General features: G+C 32.7%; 1 protein-coding gene across 2 annotated transcripts in view; it reads right to left on the minus strand.

Annotated features, from left to right (window-relative positions):
• STXBP5L (syntaxin binding protein 5L) overlaps nt 1-17,403 on the minus strand; it is a 398,063-nt gene that overhangs the window by 76,187 nt on the left and 304,473 nt on the right. Inside the window, exons 18-20 of one of the 2 annotated variants that reach the window (XM_065875972.1) lie at nt 16,057-16,208; nt 14,013-14,084; nt 1,140-1,205 (exon numbers count right to left, since the gene is read on the minus strand). In XM_065875972.1, coding sequence (XP_065732044.1) covers nt 1,140-1,205; nt 14,013-14,084; nt 16,057-16,208 — 290 coding nt within the window. The remainder of the gene's footprint in view (nt 1-1,139; nt 1,206-14,012; nt 14,085-16,056; nt 16,209-17,403) is intronic. The other variant, XM_065875974.1, reaches the window with a different exon arrangement.

A 17,403-nucleotide genomic window follows, 5' to 3' on the forward strand; every position in this document is an offset into this window, starting at 1 on the left:
GGAAAGTATCAAAGTAATATTTTAAGGAGATTAATTTTGCAACATGATATGCAAAATGAATTCTAAGAGGGAGAGATGGAAAATAGAGACACCTGTTAGAATAATTTTGTAATATTCTAGGTATGGTGTAATAAATACCTATATTAGGATGGTGCCAATGGGAATGCAAAAGAAAGGGTAAATGTATGAGACCATGCTTAACATGAAAGCAGTAAAATAAGGATTAGATGGATATGATTAAAACAGAAATTTACACAGGACACAACTAGATTCTATTCAGCCTACATTCCTGAAGAATAACAATAAACAACTAACAACTCTTAAGGAAGTAGATTGAAGAATGTCACAATTCCAGCTGAATTTCTAAAAGTCAAAATTCATTGCTTTATAAAGAGATAACTAAATGTTTATAAATTTGCATGAAGTTAAAAATAAAATAATTTAAATTAAAAAATAATTTTTTGATACTCTGTGAAAACAGATCTACAATTCAATGTCAAAGATATACCTAATCTTTTGGTGCTTAAAAATTTACACATTACTATGTGTATATTACAGAAAAATCAGGTAAATAAAAAATTTTTAAAAAGCAAATTATTCACAATGCTGACACCCAACAATTTGTACTATACCTTTTTTTTCACAGACCTTAAAAACTTATTCCTAAGAAGCTTTATACTCATATTTTTAATGTAATGGGCTCACAACATATATTATCATTTTTCTTTTGCCAATGAATATACATGTTTCAAAACTATGATCCAGAGGGATGGTTTCATATGTTACTGCACCTACAGTATATATTTCCCACTAATTCAGCTCTAGCTATGAGACAGTTTCTGTATAATATTACAATTTTTACTTAGCATTATTAATATATCTGCAAAATAACTTCCTTTAAAATGTTTTTAAAAGTATTATACTCATACCTCTGATCTTAATTTTTTGGGAAGTAATAAATATTTTAAGACATTTATTTCTATTTTATTTTGGAATAGAATTTGCTTATGGTTAAATTTCAAAATGAAATTACACCTAATTACCAAAATTATGAATTTCTCAAGAATTATGAAGATAAAGCAGTAGATTACTGCAGTGAAGTAATCTTCAGAAGATTGAAAAATACCACTCATGTTTACCTGAAGTGGGAGACTTGCAACGCTCAAGTTCCAGGGGAACTGGACTGTCATTCAGCTCAGTTAAACCTGAAAATAAAATGACAAAAAATGAGAAAATTTGCTAAAATATCGTAGATAATTCTTATTAATTCCTATAAGTTTTAAAAGGTTTTATTTTTCCCCCGTGAGAACTTTTCTATGCTTATGTTATGATAATGATTTTGAAAATTTTTAACAATGACATAGGAAAAAATAAGCAATAACTGATATATAAAGGGTAACTGAATACGATGGTGGAAAGATATAAAAGTCGTTTTCTTATTTTTTCATATGAAGTAACTATTTTAGTAAATGATGTAGTTTCATCTGAAAATAGACCAAGAAAAACATGAAGTAGAAGGGGTTTTTAAAAAGATCTAATCAAATCTTCCACTTCCAAGAGAAATGGTTATTGGCTTTTTAAAAGACCTTCAAGGAGATATAACAAATTTTAAATACTATACCTATTTATAAAAATGCAGTATTGTATAGTAAATACTAAATGATTTGTTCAATGGTATCAAATTCCTTCTTATAATAAGCACTATATTTTTCTCATTTCTAATATTTCTTATATTCTATTGTCACTTTCCTGAAAAATATAAGGATAGGCACAATAGATTAATAAACATTTTGTAATTCCCACTATCTGCCAGTCTGCTTTCCTGTGTCATTCACAAAATATCCTTAGGGTTTTCCTACCCTTATTGGAGAGTTTCATATTTTTTCTTTGTAAATAAGTATTCAGAGTTTCCACTTTAATGTAAATCCCATACCCAGGGGTACTTAAGAGCCATTGTCAATTACCCAAACCATCTTTATTCATATTCCTTTCCACCATCTCCTTTATATAATTTGTACCAATAAACTTGCTGTAGCTTCAAAAAAACCATATAATTTTAGAAAATGTCCATTGTCACACTCTATCCCAACCCTTACATTTTATAAATAAGAAACTGTAAGTTCGGAGAGTTTAAACTATTTAAGGTTACAGAACTGAGCAGTGCCAAATCTTCAATAGAATTCTTTATATATTTTGCTTAAGAGTCTTTTGTCGGAAGTAGGTATTGTGAATATTTTCTTCAATTTGTGACTTAACTTTCCATTTTCTTGGTGACAATAAGATGTCTTTTGATGAGCAAAAGATTAATTTGCCTTAAGGGCAATTTATTGATTTTTTTGTTTTCTTTAGAATTTTTTTTTGGTTCCTGTATAAGTAATCATTGCCTACCCCATGGTAATGAAAATATCACTCTGTTTTCTCAAGAAACTTTTTTAATTTTTAGCTTTCATTTTCAGGGCTATAATTAATCTTAAGTTAATTTTGATTATGGTGTGAGGTAGGGATTAAGGTCCATTTTCCCCCTATTTGCCCAGTTGTTCATGATTATTTATTAAAAAGATTTTCCTTCCTCATTGATTTGTGTTAGTGCCTTAGTCAAAAATAAATTGACCCTGTATGTGTGGGTCAAGTTCTGGATTCTCTATTCTGTAATCATTGGCCTATTTTTCTTTTTTTTTTTTTGACTACCACACTATCTAATTAATGCAGGTTTATATTACATCTTGTAATCAGGAAGTGAAATCTTCCAACTTTGTTCTTTTGCAAAAGTGTTTTAGTTATTCTAGATTCTTTGCATTTCTACATATATTTTAAAATCAGTTTGTCAATTTCTATAAAAAGATATGTTAGATTATTATTGAGTTGTGATAAATCTATAGATAATTTGGTAGAATAAATATCTTAAAAATATTGAGTCTTCCAACCCATAAAGATGGTATCTCCTCCATTTAAATAATGTTCTTTCTGTAGATTTGAGTGTACAGGTCTTATACATGGCATTTTTCAAGTCTTCTATTTCCTCTTTCGCCTTCTGCCTAGTTCTCGTATTATATTTAAAAGTGGAGTATTAAAATTACCAATAATTGTTGAATTGTCTATCCCTTTGATTCTGTCAGATATTGCTTCATGTACTTTGTAGCTCTGTTGTCAGGTGCATATATTTATAATTGTTATATCTTTTTGATATATTGACCATTTAATCATTTTAAATTGTCCTTTAGTGACATTTTTTGATTTAAAATCTATTTTGTCTGATATTGGTAGAGCTATTAGATTACTGATCTGAGATCTTTTTTCTAATTTAAGCTTCTAATGTTGTAAATTTTCCATTAGGCACTACTTTAGTAACATCTTAATATCACAAATTTTGATATTTTGTGTTTATACTTTCACTAAGTTAAAAATATTTTTAAAATTCCCTTGTGATTTCTTTTTTAAGTCATGAGCTATTCTTAATTTTCAAATATTTGGGGATTTTAAGACATATTTGTTACTGATTTCTAATTTAATTTCTTTTATGATCAGAGAACTTACTCTGCTTGATTTTAATTCTTTATTGTTTCATGACTCAGTCTATATTTGTGAATATTCCACATCTAATGAAAAAAATGCACATTTTCATTAGTGTGGTGTAGGTGTCTATTTATGTCAGTTAGGTCAATTTGGTTAAGAGATTTGCTTAAGTTTTTTATAGCCTTACCAATTTTGGTCCTTAGACAACTCAAGTGAAGTGCTAATCAATCAGATTCTACAGTACTGAATTGAACTAGGGCTGGTCTGCAGCTTTAATTAGATTAGGTTTCCCTTCAAAATCTCTTTGCTCCTCAATCTAACACTCAAACTTCCCTAACCCTTCCTCAAGGGGGTGATTCCTAATTTTCCCAGTATTTGTGCAGAAAGAGGGTTGAGATGCAGTTTCAGATAGTTTAATTCAGCTTGGGTCAAATTCTATAATAAACCCTGAATGCAAGCACTTTGGGAGTGCATAAATTCTCTGTGCTTTCTCATTTGCTGCCACTTTCTCAGAAAAATTCTGAGAGTGGTGGGGTTAGTTGGCAGAGAATTGCCAAGCTGAATAATTTTGTGTTTAGAGCTATTTCAGATTCCCATTCAACAGTTCAGTCCAGATAGTCATTAAACCTATAGTTGTTCCTATTCTTTGCAGTCTGCCCATCTATAGAAGGCCCATTCCTTTCCTGACCTGTGTCCAACTCAGTCACTTGCCCCAGGTATAAAAGCAGCTGTGGTTTTCTGCTTATCTATGAATGGCTCTTATCTCTCTGGAATTCAGTTAATCAAGGCTTCTTTGAATCCACTCTTCAGAAGCCTTGTAGAAAAGTATAATTTTAATTTTATCATTGTTATTATCACAGGATTTTATTATTGTTGTGTCATCATTGTTACCATGGGGATGAAGAATTTTTATATCTTTCAACATCCTATCTGGAAATGGAAAGCCCCTCCACTTATATCTAATCTCTTGGAAATACTGTTAAAGCTGTATTGAAGGCATGTGGAACAAAGGAATGGAAACCAGGTAAACTGGTTAATCCATTACTGACACTAGTAGGTATTCATTGAAGTGCTCAGGGTAATGCCAAATAATTGTGTTTTTCCTCATAATATATTTAACACTCAATGGTGAGATTTCCCAAAGATTATGTGGAGAAAGTTATGTCTGATATATGGATAAAGTAAAGCAAATGGACAACTAAATTTGGAAGATTTGTATGGTGATTCATTAGAAAATAGTAAATCCCGGTTAAGATCAGATAGAGATATTGTAAATAAATAACTGAATATCAGAAGACAAAACCCCCTTGGGTACAATGAATTATATCAACATTTATTTAAAGATTTCTAAGAATATATACCTATAACGTGTCTTAATGGATAATTTAATCAATATCTTATTTGAAGTAGCAACTTGTGAATGTTAAATAAAATACCAATATTCTTTAGGAGACTAATACCCAGTGTACAAATGTCTTCACATATATAAATAGTCTACACTTTGGGAATGTTCTTACCAAATTACCATTTACCATATAAACTTCTCTGGTCTCAATGCTTTCAAATTTGATTGACATTTTAGCCAAATAATTTTTTTGTTGTGGGGTGATATATTGCAGGATGTTTATCAGCATCTATGGCTTCTACCCACTAGATGCCAGTAGAGTACTCCTCCCCCCAATTGTGACAACAAAAAATGTTTCCAGACATTGCCAAATATCCTCTGGGGGACAAAATCATGCCGGGTTGAGAACCACTGCCCTAAGTTATATTAGCTGTTTTATTTGTTCGAGTCACACTGAAATTACTATTAAACTAAACTCTAGAAAACTCACATATATTACTAAGTAATTTCCCCCCTATTTTTAATTTCTTTGTTCATTTTTTTAGAATTCAAAGATGGAACCTTATATTTTACCTACTAATTACAGATCAGTGTGCTTTTCAGTACAAAGTTTGGAGTAAGAAAACACTGTAAAACTGATTTCAAAAAGAAACCTATTAAAATACAGAACTGAAAAGCAGAGATGTAAAAATCACTTGTTTCATTTCTCAACCAAATCATACATTTTGTAACTTATCCCTCTGATTCTGTAGCTTTCTCCTTTTCTTTTATGTACCTCTCTATTACAATAGAGAAAACTTCCTATTAAATACTAATCTTTGCACATATGCTCTGATTTCCTCTCCTGTAACTTTCAGAAGGATTTTGCTTCCTTAGTTATTATTCCCTCTGTCCCCTACCACCAATCTCTCTTTCTCTATGGATCATTCAATATTCACATCAACTTTAAAATATGCTCTTTATCTAAAATGAAAAAAATCCTTCTTTTAACACTTTATTCCAATGCAGGTACTGACCTATTTTTTGGCACCCCTTCATAACCAAACACCTCAAAAGAGTTATTTACTTGTGCTGTTTCCTCACTTGCCACTCCTTAGTCTAATATAATTGTAGCTTCTATCCCAATATTTTTCAAAACTACTTTTTAGAGAGTCACTGATAACCTTCACAGCACAGCACGCACTAGACCCTTTTCTAAGCTTACCCTACTTATCCTATCTGTAGCATTTGATGTGGTTGACCACTTCTTGAAACACTCCCCTTTAATTTGGCTTCTGCAATAGTCTCATTTCTTCTCTTCTCTCTGGCAAGTCCTCTCCGCCAGCTATACTTCTTCCTTTGGAAATTAAATTTTGAAATTCCTGTTTCTTTATCCACAAGTCCCCTCTTCCCTTCTTCTGCTCCCTCCATGCCTACATAACTTCATTCCCATGCCACTACATACTAAATTACAGCCCTGATATTCAGATTTGTTTACCTATCCACTTATCGTCTTCACTTGGATAAACAATACACACCAAAATTTAACATGTCTAAAACCGAACTCTATTCCCTACCAACATACTGTGCCTCAACCCGTTTCTTCATCTTTGTAAATAATATCATGACAGTCATTGGCTCAAGCCCAAATTTGGAAATAATCTTTGATTCCACTTTCTGATCTCCCAAATTGAATTATAATTAGTAGCTCTGTAAGTGATTCTTGCACCTATCTTTTTTCTCCAACAACAGTACTATCACCCTGGCCAAAGCTACCTTTTCCTGCCTGGAGTATAATATTGCCCTCCCAACTGGTATACTGGCTTTCATTCTTTTTGGCCCCACAATATTTTCTTCATTCAGCAGTGTGGATAACATTTTTAAGATATAAATCAAAGCATATCATTTTCTTGCTCAAAACAGAATTTCTTATAATTGCTTTAGAAGTTTGTATGATCTTGTCCCTGCTCATCTAGACATCAAAATCTTAACCCACTTTCCCTCTCAATCACTACACCCCAAGCCTCCTTGACCTTCTATTTCTAGAAGATAGTTAAAGTCCTTAACCACCTTAGAACCTTCTTATAAGCTGTTCATTCTGCCTGGAATACACTGCTCCCTGCCCTTTATGTGCCTAGTTCTCTTTTAAAAAATAACTCTTTGAGGTTCAACTGACATATTTATAAAGTATTTAATTTGATAAATCTTGACATATGTATACCCCTGTGAAACCATCTCTACAATCAAGATAATAAATGTATCCAAGAGTTTCTTTGTGTCCTTTTGTAACCCTCCCTTCCAGCCCTCTCCATATCAGCCCCTTCCCCATCCCCAGGCAACCATTGGTCTGCTTTCTGTCACTCTGCATTAGTTTTCAGTTCCTAGAATTTTATATAAATGGAATCATACAGTATCTGCCCTTTTTTGTCTGGTTTCTCTAATTCAATGTAAGATTCATTATGTTGAGATTCATCCATGGTATAGCACATATCAATAGTGCGTACATTTTTATTACTGCGTAGTAGACCACTGAACAAACATACGAGATTTGTTTATTCATTTAGTTTTTGACGGAGATTTTAGTTGTTTTAGTTTTTGATTACTGAAGATATTTGAATTTTTGGCTGCTATGAATATCTTTGTATGGATATATGCTTTCATTTATCTAGGATAAATAACTAAAGTGGCTAGGTCATATTATAAGTGTATGTTTAAATCTTTAGAACCTGACAAATGGTTATACCATTGTACATTCCCACCAGTAGTGTGTAAGAGATTCTATTTCTTCTACATTCTTGCCAGTACTTGGTATGATCAGTCTTTTAAATTATAGTCATGATAATAGATGTATTATTATATCTCATTGTAGTTTTAATTTGATTTTCTTAATAATGAATGTTTTTGAGTATCTTTTCATATGCTTATTTTTATCACTATATTTTCATTTGTGAATTATTTATACAAATTTTTGGCCTATATTTTTATTGGGTTGCTTGCTTATTATTGAGTTCTGAGAAATTAAAAAAAGTTTTTCTAGATGCAAGTCCTTTATCAGATATATGCTTTGCAAATATTTTCTCCTAGTCCATGGCTTAAATTTACACTCTCAAAACAGTGTCTTATAAAGAGCAGAAATTTTTACTTTTGAAAAAATCCAATTTATCCATACATTTGTTCTTTTATGGAGCATGTCATTGGTATATTACCTAAAACACTTTTGCCTAACCTAAGGTAACAAAATTTTTCTCCTTTCTTCCTAGATTTATGGTTTTAGGTTTTATATTAAAGCTTATGATCCATTGTAAATTAACTGTTAAAAATATAGTACAAAGTATGGATCAAAGTTATTTTTTTTTACAAAAGGATATTCAACTGTTTAAATATCATTTGTAGAAAAGATTATTCTTTCTCTGCTTAATTACCTCTGCATCTTTGTAAAAAAATCGGTTGTCCATATATATGTAGATGTATTTCTGGAGTCTGTTGAGTTCCATTGACATATCTGTCTTTGGACCAATACCACCCTGACTCAATAACATACTAATTTTTAAAAAAGTCTTGAAATTAGGTAGTGTTGGTTCTCCAAGATTGTTCTTTTTAAAAGCTGTTTTGACTACTATAAATCCTTTGCATTTCTATATGGACTTTAGAATCAGTTTGTCAATTTCTATTAAAAAGTCTGCTGGATATTTATTGGGATTGTATTGAACTACAGATCAATTGGGAGAGAACTGATATCTTAATAATATTGAGACATGTAATTTTTCATTTTTTAAGGTCTCCTTTAACTTCTCTCAGAAATGTTTTCCGGTTTTCAACGCATGGGTCTTTCACATCTGTTGTTTAATTTATGGCTAAGTGTTGCAGGTTGACAGAAATAAAATTGATTTTTGTATACTGACCTTATATCCTGTACTTTGTTAAACTCACTTACTAGTTCTAGTAGCTCTTTTGTAGACTTCATTAGATTTTCTTCATAGAAGATCATGCTGTCTATGAAAAAGGATGATTTAACTTCTTTTCCAGTCTGGATAACTTTTCTTTTTCTTGCCTGACTACACTGGCTAGAATCCCCAGTACAATGTTAATTAGAAGCAGATGTGAATTTCATGTATATATATATATATATATATATATATATGTTTTTTTTTTTTTTAGTCTGCCTGGTGGGAAAAAATAGGCACTATTCCCTTTGAGTGTTGGATACCATTTCCTTTAATCCTTTCAGATGGTTCTTTACCTGTCCCTGTGTAGCTACATCATAGGTATGTGTTGATCTGTTGGAGGAGGAAACTGTAGATCTCTGGGATCCTCTCTTTAGGAGCTGTAGCTGCTTTGGTTTCCCCCGTTTCTCATCTCCATCTTCTCAGCATAGGGAGTTGACTGGTTTCCTCTTGGGTTTCCCCTTCTCCCTTTGCTGCAGTCTAGAAACTCTCTCAGGGCAATAAAGAGGTATGGTTATAGGGTTCACTTCTTTTGTTTCTTATCTGTCAGAAATTACTGTTCTTCATTGTCTGATGTCCCATGTCTTAAAAACCACAGCTTCATTTATTATGGCTGTTTCTGTTTGTTTGAGGCAGGATGTTAAATCTTGTCCCTGTTACTCTATGGTCAGAAGTGTAAGTTCAAAGCTTTGTCTGATTCCTTCTTATCTTGTAACGATTCACTTAAATGTTTCCTCCTCAGATAGGCCCTTCCCTAACAACACTCTCAAAAATAGGTCCAACTTTTCCATGTCTAATTTTTCTCTTTCATAGGATTGCTTTCTTTTTTCAACTGTAATTGTTTATCTATGAATTTCTTTATATGTTTTCTCTTATAAATTGAGGGGAGACTATAATTATTTCATTCATCATTATATATCTACTGCCTAAAAAATGTTTTATACAGAGGATGCTTAATAAATATTTTTTAAATAAATGGACTTTTCCCATTCATTGTTTACCATAATTTTTGCTAGTTTTTGTTCCTTGAGGCATTCCTCTTATTGTTTTACTCCTCCTCCATTCTTGACTTTCTCCATTTTAAAAAAAATAAATTAATTTTATTTATTTATTTTTGGCTGCGTTGGGTCTTTGTTGCTGCGTGTGGGCTTTCTCTAGTTGCAGCAAGTGGGGGCTACTCTTCGTTGCAGTGCACAGGCTTCTCATCACGGTGGCTTCTCGTTGTGGAGCATGGGCTCTAGGCTCGTGGGCTTCAGTTGTGGCATGTGGGCTAAGTAGTTGTGGCTCACGGATTTAGTTGCTCCGTGGCATGTGGGATCTTCCCGGACCAGGGCTCGAACCTGTATCCCCTGCATTGGCAGGCAGATTCTTAACCACTGTGCCACCAGGAAAGCCTGCTCCATTCATTTTTGAAAATGTTTATTTGCCTCTCTTTGCTAGTTTTCTCTTATCTTTCCCTTTTCGTTCAATTTTTCTTTATGTTACTGATTTGTATTTCCAGGATCTGTTATGACTCCCCACACTCTGAACAAACTATGCAGTGAAAGAGAGAAAATGTCTGTAGATAGGACTGAAACTTTCCAAAGGATTCCCCAATGCATAACTAGAAATTGATGCACAAGCACCTTTTCTGACAATGTTCTACCTTAAGCATACCTTCCAAACCTCCTTTTGTTCAAATGGTATATTATCAATTTTTTTTAAGTAAATACCTCTTCAACACTGGTAAGGTTGTTCTAATAATGTTCTTTCTCAACTACCTTTTAAGTTGTCAAGCAAGCATGTCCTTTTGTTTATGTACATTGTGAACTTTTCTCAAATGTGCACTTCTACTATGTAGTCAAATTATAGATATTACCAACAAACAAAAACCTTTAACCACAAAGCATTAACTAGCAGAACTTCTCATTATAACAAGTAGAAAGAGCACTAGGTGATGAGGCAGCTGACTGGATGTTAGCCCTAAATTCTTCCATAGATTTGTTGTATTCTGGAAAGGTTATTTAACCTGTGACGTGGTTTCATCTTCTATTATAATAATAATGTCTAATATTTATAGAAGTGCAATTATAAACACTAATCTTGAAAAGTTCCAAAAGTCTCTAAGGGGAAAGTAGGGATTATGATTTTTACTTTATATATGAGAAAAAAGAAACTCAGAGCAGTTAAATGACTTGCTTAAGATTATAAATGTAATGAGTAGTCAATAAGAAGAAAAGGCAGAACTTGATATAAACCTTCTCACCCTATGTCTCTTGCTCTTTCCAAAGCATTTCTTTGCATCCACAAATCATAGTCCCATGGAAGACATAGAACATCTTTTATGGCCTTCTGAGGACTTGATTTTACTCGTCTTGACACTTTAATTCTTTGTTTAGAAAAAACTATGATTTCTTTTGCAAAATTCCAGTGAACCCAGAAGCCATGTCTACTCTCATTTATCAAATCTGAAAATTCTGCTGGCTATTCTTGTTAGCAAAAAGAGTCTCCTGTCATGCTCTATTTCACTACCATCATCATTGACTTGCTGAGCTCATACTTGTGCTGGGTGTAGAGGATAATAACAATTTTAGATATGGTTTTCAGGTTCTTATCATGCATTTATAAAGGTAGAGCATATGCATAAAAATACAAACAAATCTAAGTACCAATTAAATGGTTCAGACACTACTGTGTAGAGGCCTGTACACCGTAGACATTTAAATTAAGGAATTGGTGCAAAGGGCTCTAATGGCAGCAGGAAAGGTTTACTATAGGGAGTGAAATCTAAGGAAAGTTTCACTTATAAATAAATTATAAGTGTAGTAAGATACATACACTGGCTTAAGAGGAGTGTTTTTATAGCAGTAGTAGAAAATTCATTTGAAGATGCAGATAAGAATTATATTTTAGAGTACCCTGAATGAAGGTTTAAAATCTTGGCTTTTTTATTCTGAAGGCAACATAAGATTATTGAAGTAATTAACTTTAATATCATGGTTGATATTGTAGAATTCAGATTAAGAGCCTGCTTCTTATCCTCAGAATCCAACTTCTTTTTACTATAAAAGCATTATGTGTTTATTATAGAAATACCATAAAATACATTAAAAGAAATTTATAAAATCTACAGTCTCATGTTCCAGAAACTTTTTCTATCTGTACAGATGGATGCATTCTTACACACACACACACACACAGTAGGGGGAGTCTACCTTGAGAAGGCTAAACTAGGATTCTGAAGTCTGAGTATGTGTGTTAAACCACCTGGAAACTATTTTCAGGAAAGGTTGTGGCTGAAACCATTTAGGTGGTAGGGGATGGGTAATGAAGAATAGTATAGGAGAGAGGTCAACAAATTTATGTGAGGAGCAAGACAGTAAATATTTAGGTCTCATGGGCCATATGGTTTCTTTTTTGCTTTTAAAGGTGGGCAATTATTTTTTTTAACATCTTTTTTTTTTTTTTTTTTTTTTTGCTGTACACGGGCCTCTCACTGTTGTGGCCTCTCCCGTTGTGGAGCACAGGCTCCGGACACGCAGGCTCAGCGGCCATGGCTCACGGGCCCAGCCACTCTGCGGCATGTGGGATCTTCCCGGACCAGGGCACGAACCCGTGTCCCCTGCATCGGCAGGCGGACTCTCAACCATTGTGCCACCAGGGAAGCCCTTAACATCTTTATTAGAGTATAATTGCTTTACAATCGTGTGTCAGTTTCTGCTTTATAACAAAGTGAATCAGTTATACATATACATATGTCCCCATATCTCTTCCCTCTTGCATCTCCCTCCCTCCCACCCTCCCTATCCCACCCCTCTAGGTGGTCACAAAGCATCGAGCTGATCTCCCTGTGCTATGTAGTTGCTTCCCACTAGCTATCTATTTTACGTTTGGTAGTGTATATATGTCCATGCCACTCTCTCACTTTGTCCCAGCTTACCCTTCCCCTTCCCCGTATCCTCAAGTCCATTCTCTAGGGGCCATATGGTTTCTGTTGCAACTACTCAATTCTGCCATTGTAGTTTGGAAGCAGCCAGAAACAATATGTAAATGAATGAGTTTGGCTGTGTTCCAATACAACTTTTATGGAAATTTTAATTATGGAAACTAAAATTTCATATAATTTTCAGGTGTCAAGAAATGTTATAATACCTAATAAGTTTCTGTTTTAGTAACAGCAGAAGCCAACACAGATATGTGTTCTATCACAAGCACCAGGAGTAGAGGCAGTGGGAAGCACTGAAAAAGGGGGTGCTCAGCGTAGAAAACTAAAGAATAGTTCCGAGCAAAAATAAGTCACCCTCTGCACCCCAGAAAAACTTTAAGGCTTTCACAGGTATTGACTTCCTTTAGCTAATGGAACACAAAATTCTAGGTTTTTATAAGTGATGTAATTCTATTAAGTATGTACAAGCTGGTGAGGTGAGGTCTGAAGAAATTTAGGATACAAGCAACAAACATGTATGTATCCATATATATATTTTATACAAATATGAGATTGTCTTATATGTATTAAGTTCTTTTTAAACATATTGATTAACATATTACATACATCTTCTCATGTCAATAAATATTCACCCATAGTATCACTAGTATCATCTGCACCTCCAATCATACTCTCACTCCCCACTCTTTCTGCACCATTTAATAGAATATCTGACACACCATCTTCAGATTTGCATTTGCTACCATGGTAAATGTTAATATTAGTGACTTTTATTTGTGACCTTGATTCCCCAGTTTCACAGTGTTTGTTTCCTAATATCACTATAGAAATGTGTGTTTGTATATTCTATTTTAATGAAAAACCTCCAAGAAATCTAATTACATTAGAAAAAGCAAGTATTGTGGCCCTGGTTAAAATAATTTTATAAAATGGCCAAAGGCATAAGGTTTCCAAAATAAGCATTCAATTATTATTGATGCTAGAATATCAGGTTTATTATTTACAAGGACACCATGGCTCTTCCTCCTCAAAACAAAAGACAATGGCTCTTGGACTAATAGCACATGGTACACATGGTTTGAAATAAACACTGAAACAATGAATATGGGTAAATGGGTATATAACTATTTGAAATATTTATATAATTTTTATTAAAATTATCAGGTTGCATTTCCATAACAAAACAAAAATTTGCATGCATGCTGAATGTGTTTTTAAAAACACATTACTAAGCACAGATATATGGATTTAACTCAAGCATTATGACTTAAAAAAAAGCTATTTGCCTAACCTTTATTGAACTTACTCTGGTAGGAAGTACGGATCCGTTTCGTTAAATCAGGATAAAAGTTAGACAGGCCACGCATGCAAAAGTTGTCTTTGGAACATGCCAGAACACCAGCATCAGCAGCAGGCAGAAGAAAGAGAGAAAAATAGTCTAAAGTGAAAGGAAGTGATATCATACCAGAATATAGAACAGCCAAGAAGAAGAAATTGCAGCAAGTTTAGGTAATCAAATTAGAAAGGAGATATTAAAAAATTAAATCAATTAGAAAGTGAGGTGATAGATGAATGATGAGAATGCTGTAGTAATTTTATTTAATCAAATATCTTATAAAAATAAATGGCATATTTCTCTTTATGCTTTTTACATAGTAAACTTATTTAGCTTATAAGTAATATGTATGTTACCACATAAATATAAAAATGGTTGTCTTTAATCTTCAGTATTAACAAGAAAGCTTAGGGATTTTAGTCTTTTTTTTAATAACAGAGTATTCATTATATATACTAAATACAAGCAGAGTTTACAACTTCATCACAGTTTTTCCTAATTTTAAAGTCATTAAAATTCTGAGCTCTAATCATAATTTTTGAGGCTCAGTAAGTTTAAATTAAATAATTGTATTACCTCTGTCAAAATATACACTTTGTCATCCCACTGTGTATATCCAGCAAGTAATTTAGATGTTGTCTTAGGATCCACAGCTTTTCTGATTGAATTAGTGTTTCAGCATGCAAACAGTGCCTACTATCCCCTAACATCTTTCTATCAAGAGTCCATAAACTTTCAAAAGTCAACTTTCTCTTTCTCAATCGTGAGGGGATCTCATGGTACATTCATGCACAATTTCTCTATTCTGCCTTTGTTTCAAAAGCCAGTAGTGGTAGAAGCAGAACCTGTCTAATTTTACATTGCTGGCACTCATAAAATATTGCTAAAAGTTGAGATCCCTAACAAAACTCCAGGTTCTGAAGGAGAACTTTTGTGCTCCTGAAAAGGGTCTAAATTAGCAATTTGGAAAGGGTATAGGTTTACAAAAGAAAGATTAACAAAGAAGGAGAATTTCAGTATATCAAGTAATTTTTCATTAGTTCAAAAGGAAACTTCATTTATTACCACATTCAGATGTTACATTTGGCACATTTGCTATTTAGAAAATAACACCTACCATAATGTACTCTTTTTACTTTAAAATAGTCTTTACGTGGGTATATTTAGTAAAAGTGTCAATATTCAACTGATTATTTTTAAAAAAGTAGAAAATTTTAAAAACTGTATAAAATAACATAATACTATAGATGCATTTCCACCTGCAAACCTTTTAGCTCAGCCAATATTTTACCAACTAAACTATGTCAGTGGACAGAAAATATACAAAATGTTGGCAATGTTTGCAAAGCCAACTATTTGGATATGTACTGAAATTTTAGTACAACTTTGGATAATTTGGCATATCAAGGTTTGGCATTATACGTAGAAAGTATTTTGGCTTGTATTTTACTAACTTTATATGTTTTTCTAATTTGTCTTGTCAAGAAAAATATCATCTTTCATAGCATTTTAAAATGTTAATAATGTTTACTGCATTTGTGAAAATACCTCCAAGAAAGTTACCATCCAACAAGGAAAGGTGACAGCCAAAAAATGGAGTTACTTTAAAATATTAAAACTAGTGAATGACCTTAAGTTATATTTTTAAAGCTATCATATATTAGAAGAAAACTATCCCAGTTAACACAACCATTGCAAGCAGCTTTTTCAACTAGATAGCCTGGTTTTCTTAGCATTTTTATATTTAATATCTTATCTTTTGTTATTTTTTAGGAATTCAACTTAAGAAACTTGAGATCCTTCCTAACGTTAACAACAAATTGAAGTTTAAACACCTCCTTTACCCTTTCAAAGATTCTTACTATGTTTCTGACCAATTTTACTTACGTGGTATTGTAAAGTATGTTGACTTTATATTGCTGTGCATTTGAATAGCATCACAGAAGAAAGACAAGAAATCTAAAGGTAAGAAAACAGGTGAACTAATCAAGTTCATAACGATCTTATCTCCTACCTGCAATGAACTGCTTGTTTTTTCGAGGAGACCGTGGTTGTCGTTGGTATAGGTCACTTGATCTATATAGGTCAATGGTCCCCATGCTTAACAGTACTGTCTTCTGTATAAAATCCACCACAGCCAACCCATTGCAGTTCCCAAATGCAACTCTGAGAGGAAAAGAAACAATGCAACTAGAATGTATTACACCAACCATTATTATTTTTATCGCTGAATTAAAAAATAAATAAGATTATTGGAAAGTAATGCTTTAGGGTTGGGTAAGTCAGGCAGTGACTGGTGAAAGTCAGGAAGGATATGGTGGCTTTACATAGGATAGGTTAACCTTATATAATAGCCATGACCACTGCAAAAAATAGGAATGACCTGCAATCATATTTTCTCATATATTTTATCATGTAAGTAGTGATTACTCAACTTGCTCTTTAACTTGATTTTATGTTTTTACAGATGAATCATATAAAATCTTTTTGCTATGAAGGGGGGAACAGATCAAGAAATGTCATACTTCAATAGCTACAGCTGCTTAGGTATGCAATTAGGGGACTTTTTTCAAAAATAATAATTATTAGGTTCGAAATTAATTCTCTTCTTAAACAGAGTGTATACCTAACACAAGATTTTACATAAAGATTAACTACATATATCAAAGATTTTGACACCATAGTAGATATGAACAGAGATCTAACTCATTCACAAAAATTTTTAAATTTCTCAATCTTTTGTTCTTTATTTTGTCCCATTTACTAAAATACAAAGGCCATTTGATTAATTTCTTAACTAAATCTCCTGAAAAATTAAAATGGATCTCCTAAGCAGGCATTTTGGTCACCTTAACAACTGGCATACACTAAACTCTCTTTTTGATCCATTTACAACATGCCCTCTAGCTGAACAATTGTAAATCTGCTTTTTGTTTCCTAAAGTAAATATAAAATAGTTGTATAAAAGTTGTTTTGCTCATTTTATGTAATTCCACGTTGTTTTATTACTTAGATTGAATATGACTGACAAATCATCCGCTTACTCTAAATCTAGTTATTTCTATTCCACCATATTGCCTTCCTCATGAAAAGTGAAAAGTTTTGCTACCATACTATACTAGATGTTTTGCTATTTTACATAAAGTTCTACATCTTCCAGGAAGACAGATTCTGGAAAATTGGAAAAAACACTGTTATAAAAGTCAGAAGATCCTATCTCATCATTTATAGGTTATGTGATTGAGAAAAATAATGAATCTTGTGAGGCCTTAGCTTCTTTACTTTGTAATGAGAATTATAATGCTAGATTTATCTAGTTCACAGAGCTTTTATTAGCATCAAGTCAGAAATGTTATTAAAG

The sequence above is a fragment of the Phocoena phocoena genome, chromosome 4 (genome assembly GCF_963924675.1).
Source record: "Phocoena phocoena chromosome 4, mPhoPho1.1, whole genome shotgun sequence".
Lineage (NCBI taxonomy): Eukaryota > Metazoa > Chordata > Mammalia > Artiodactyla > Phocoenidae > Phocoena > Phocoena phocoena.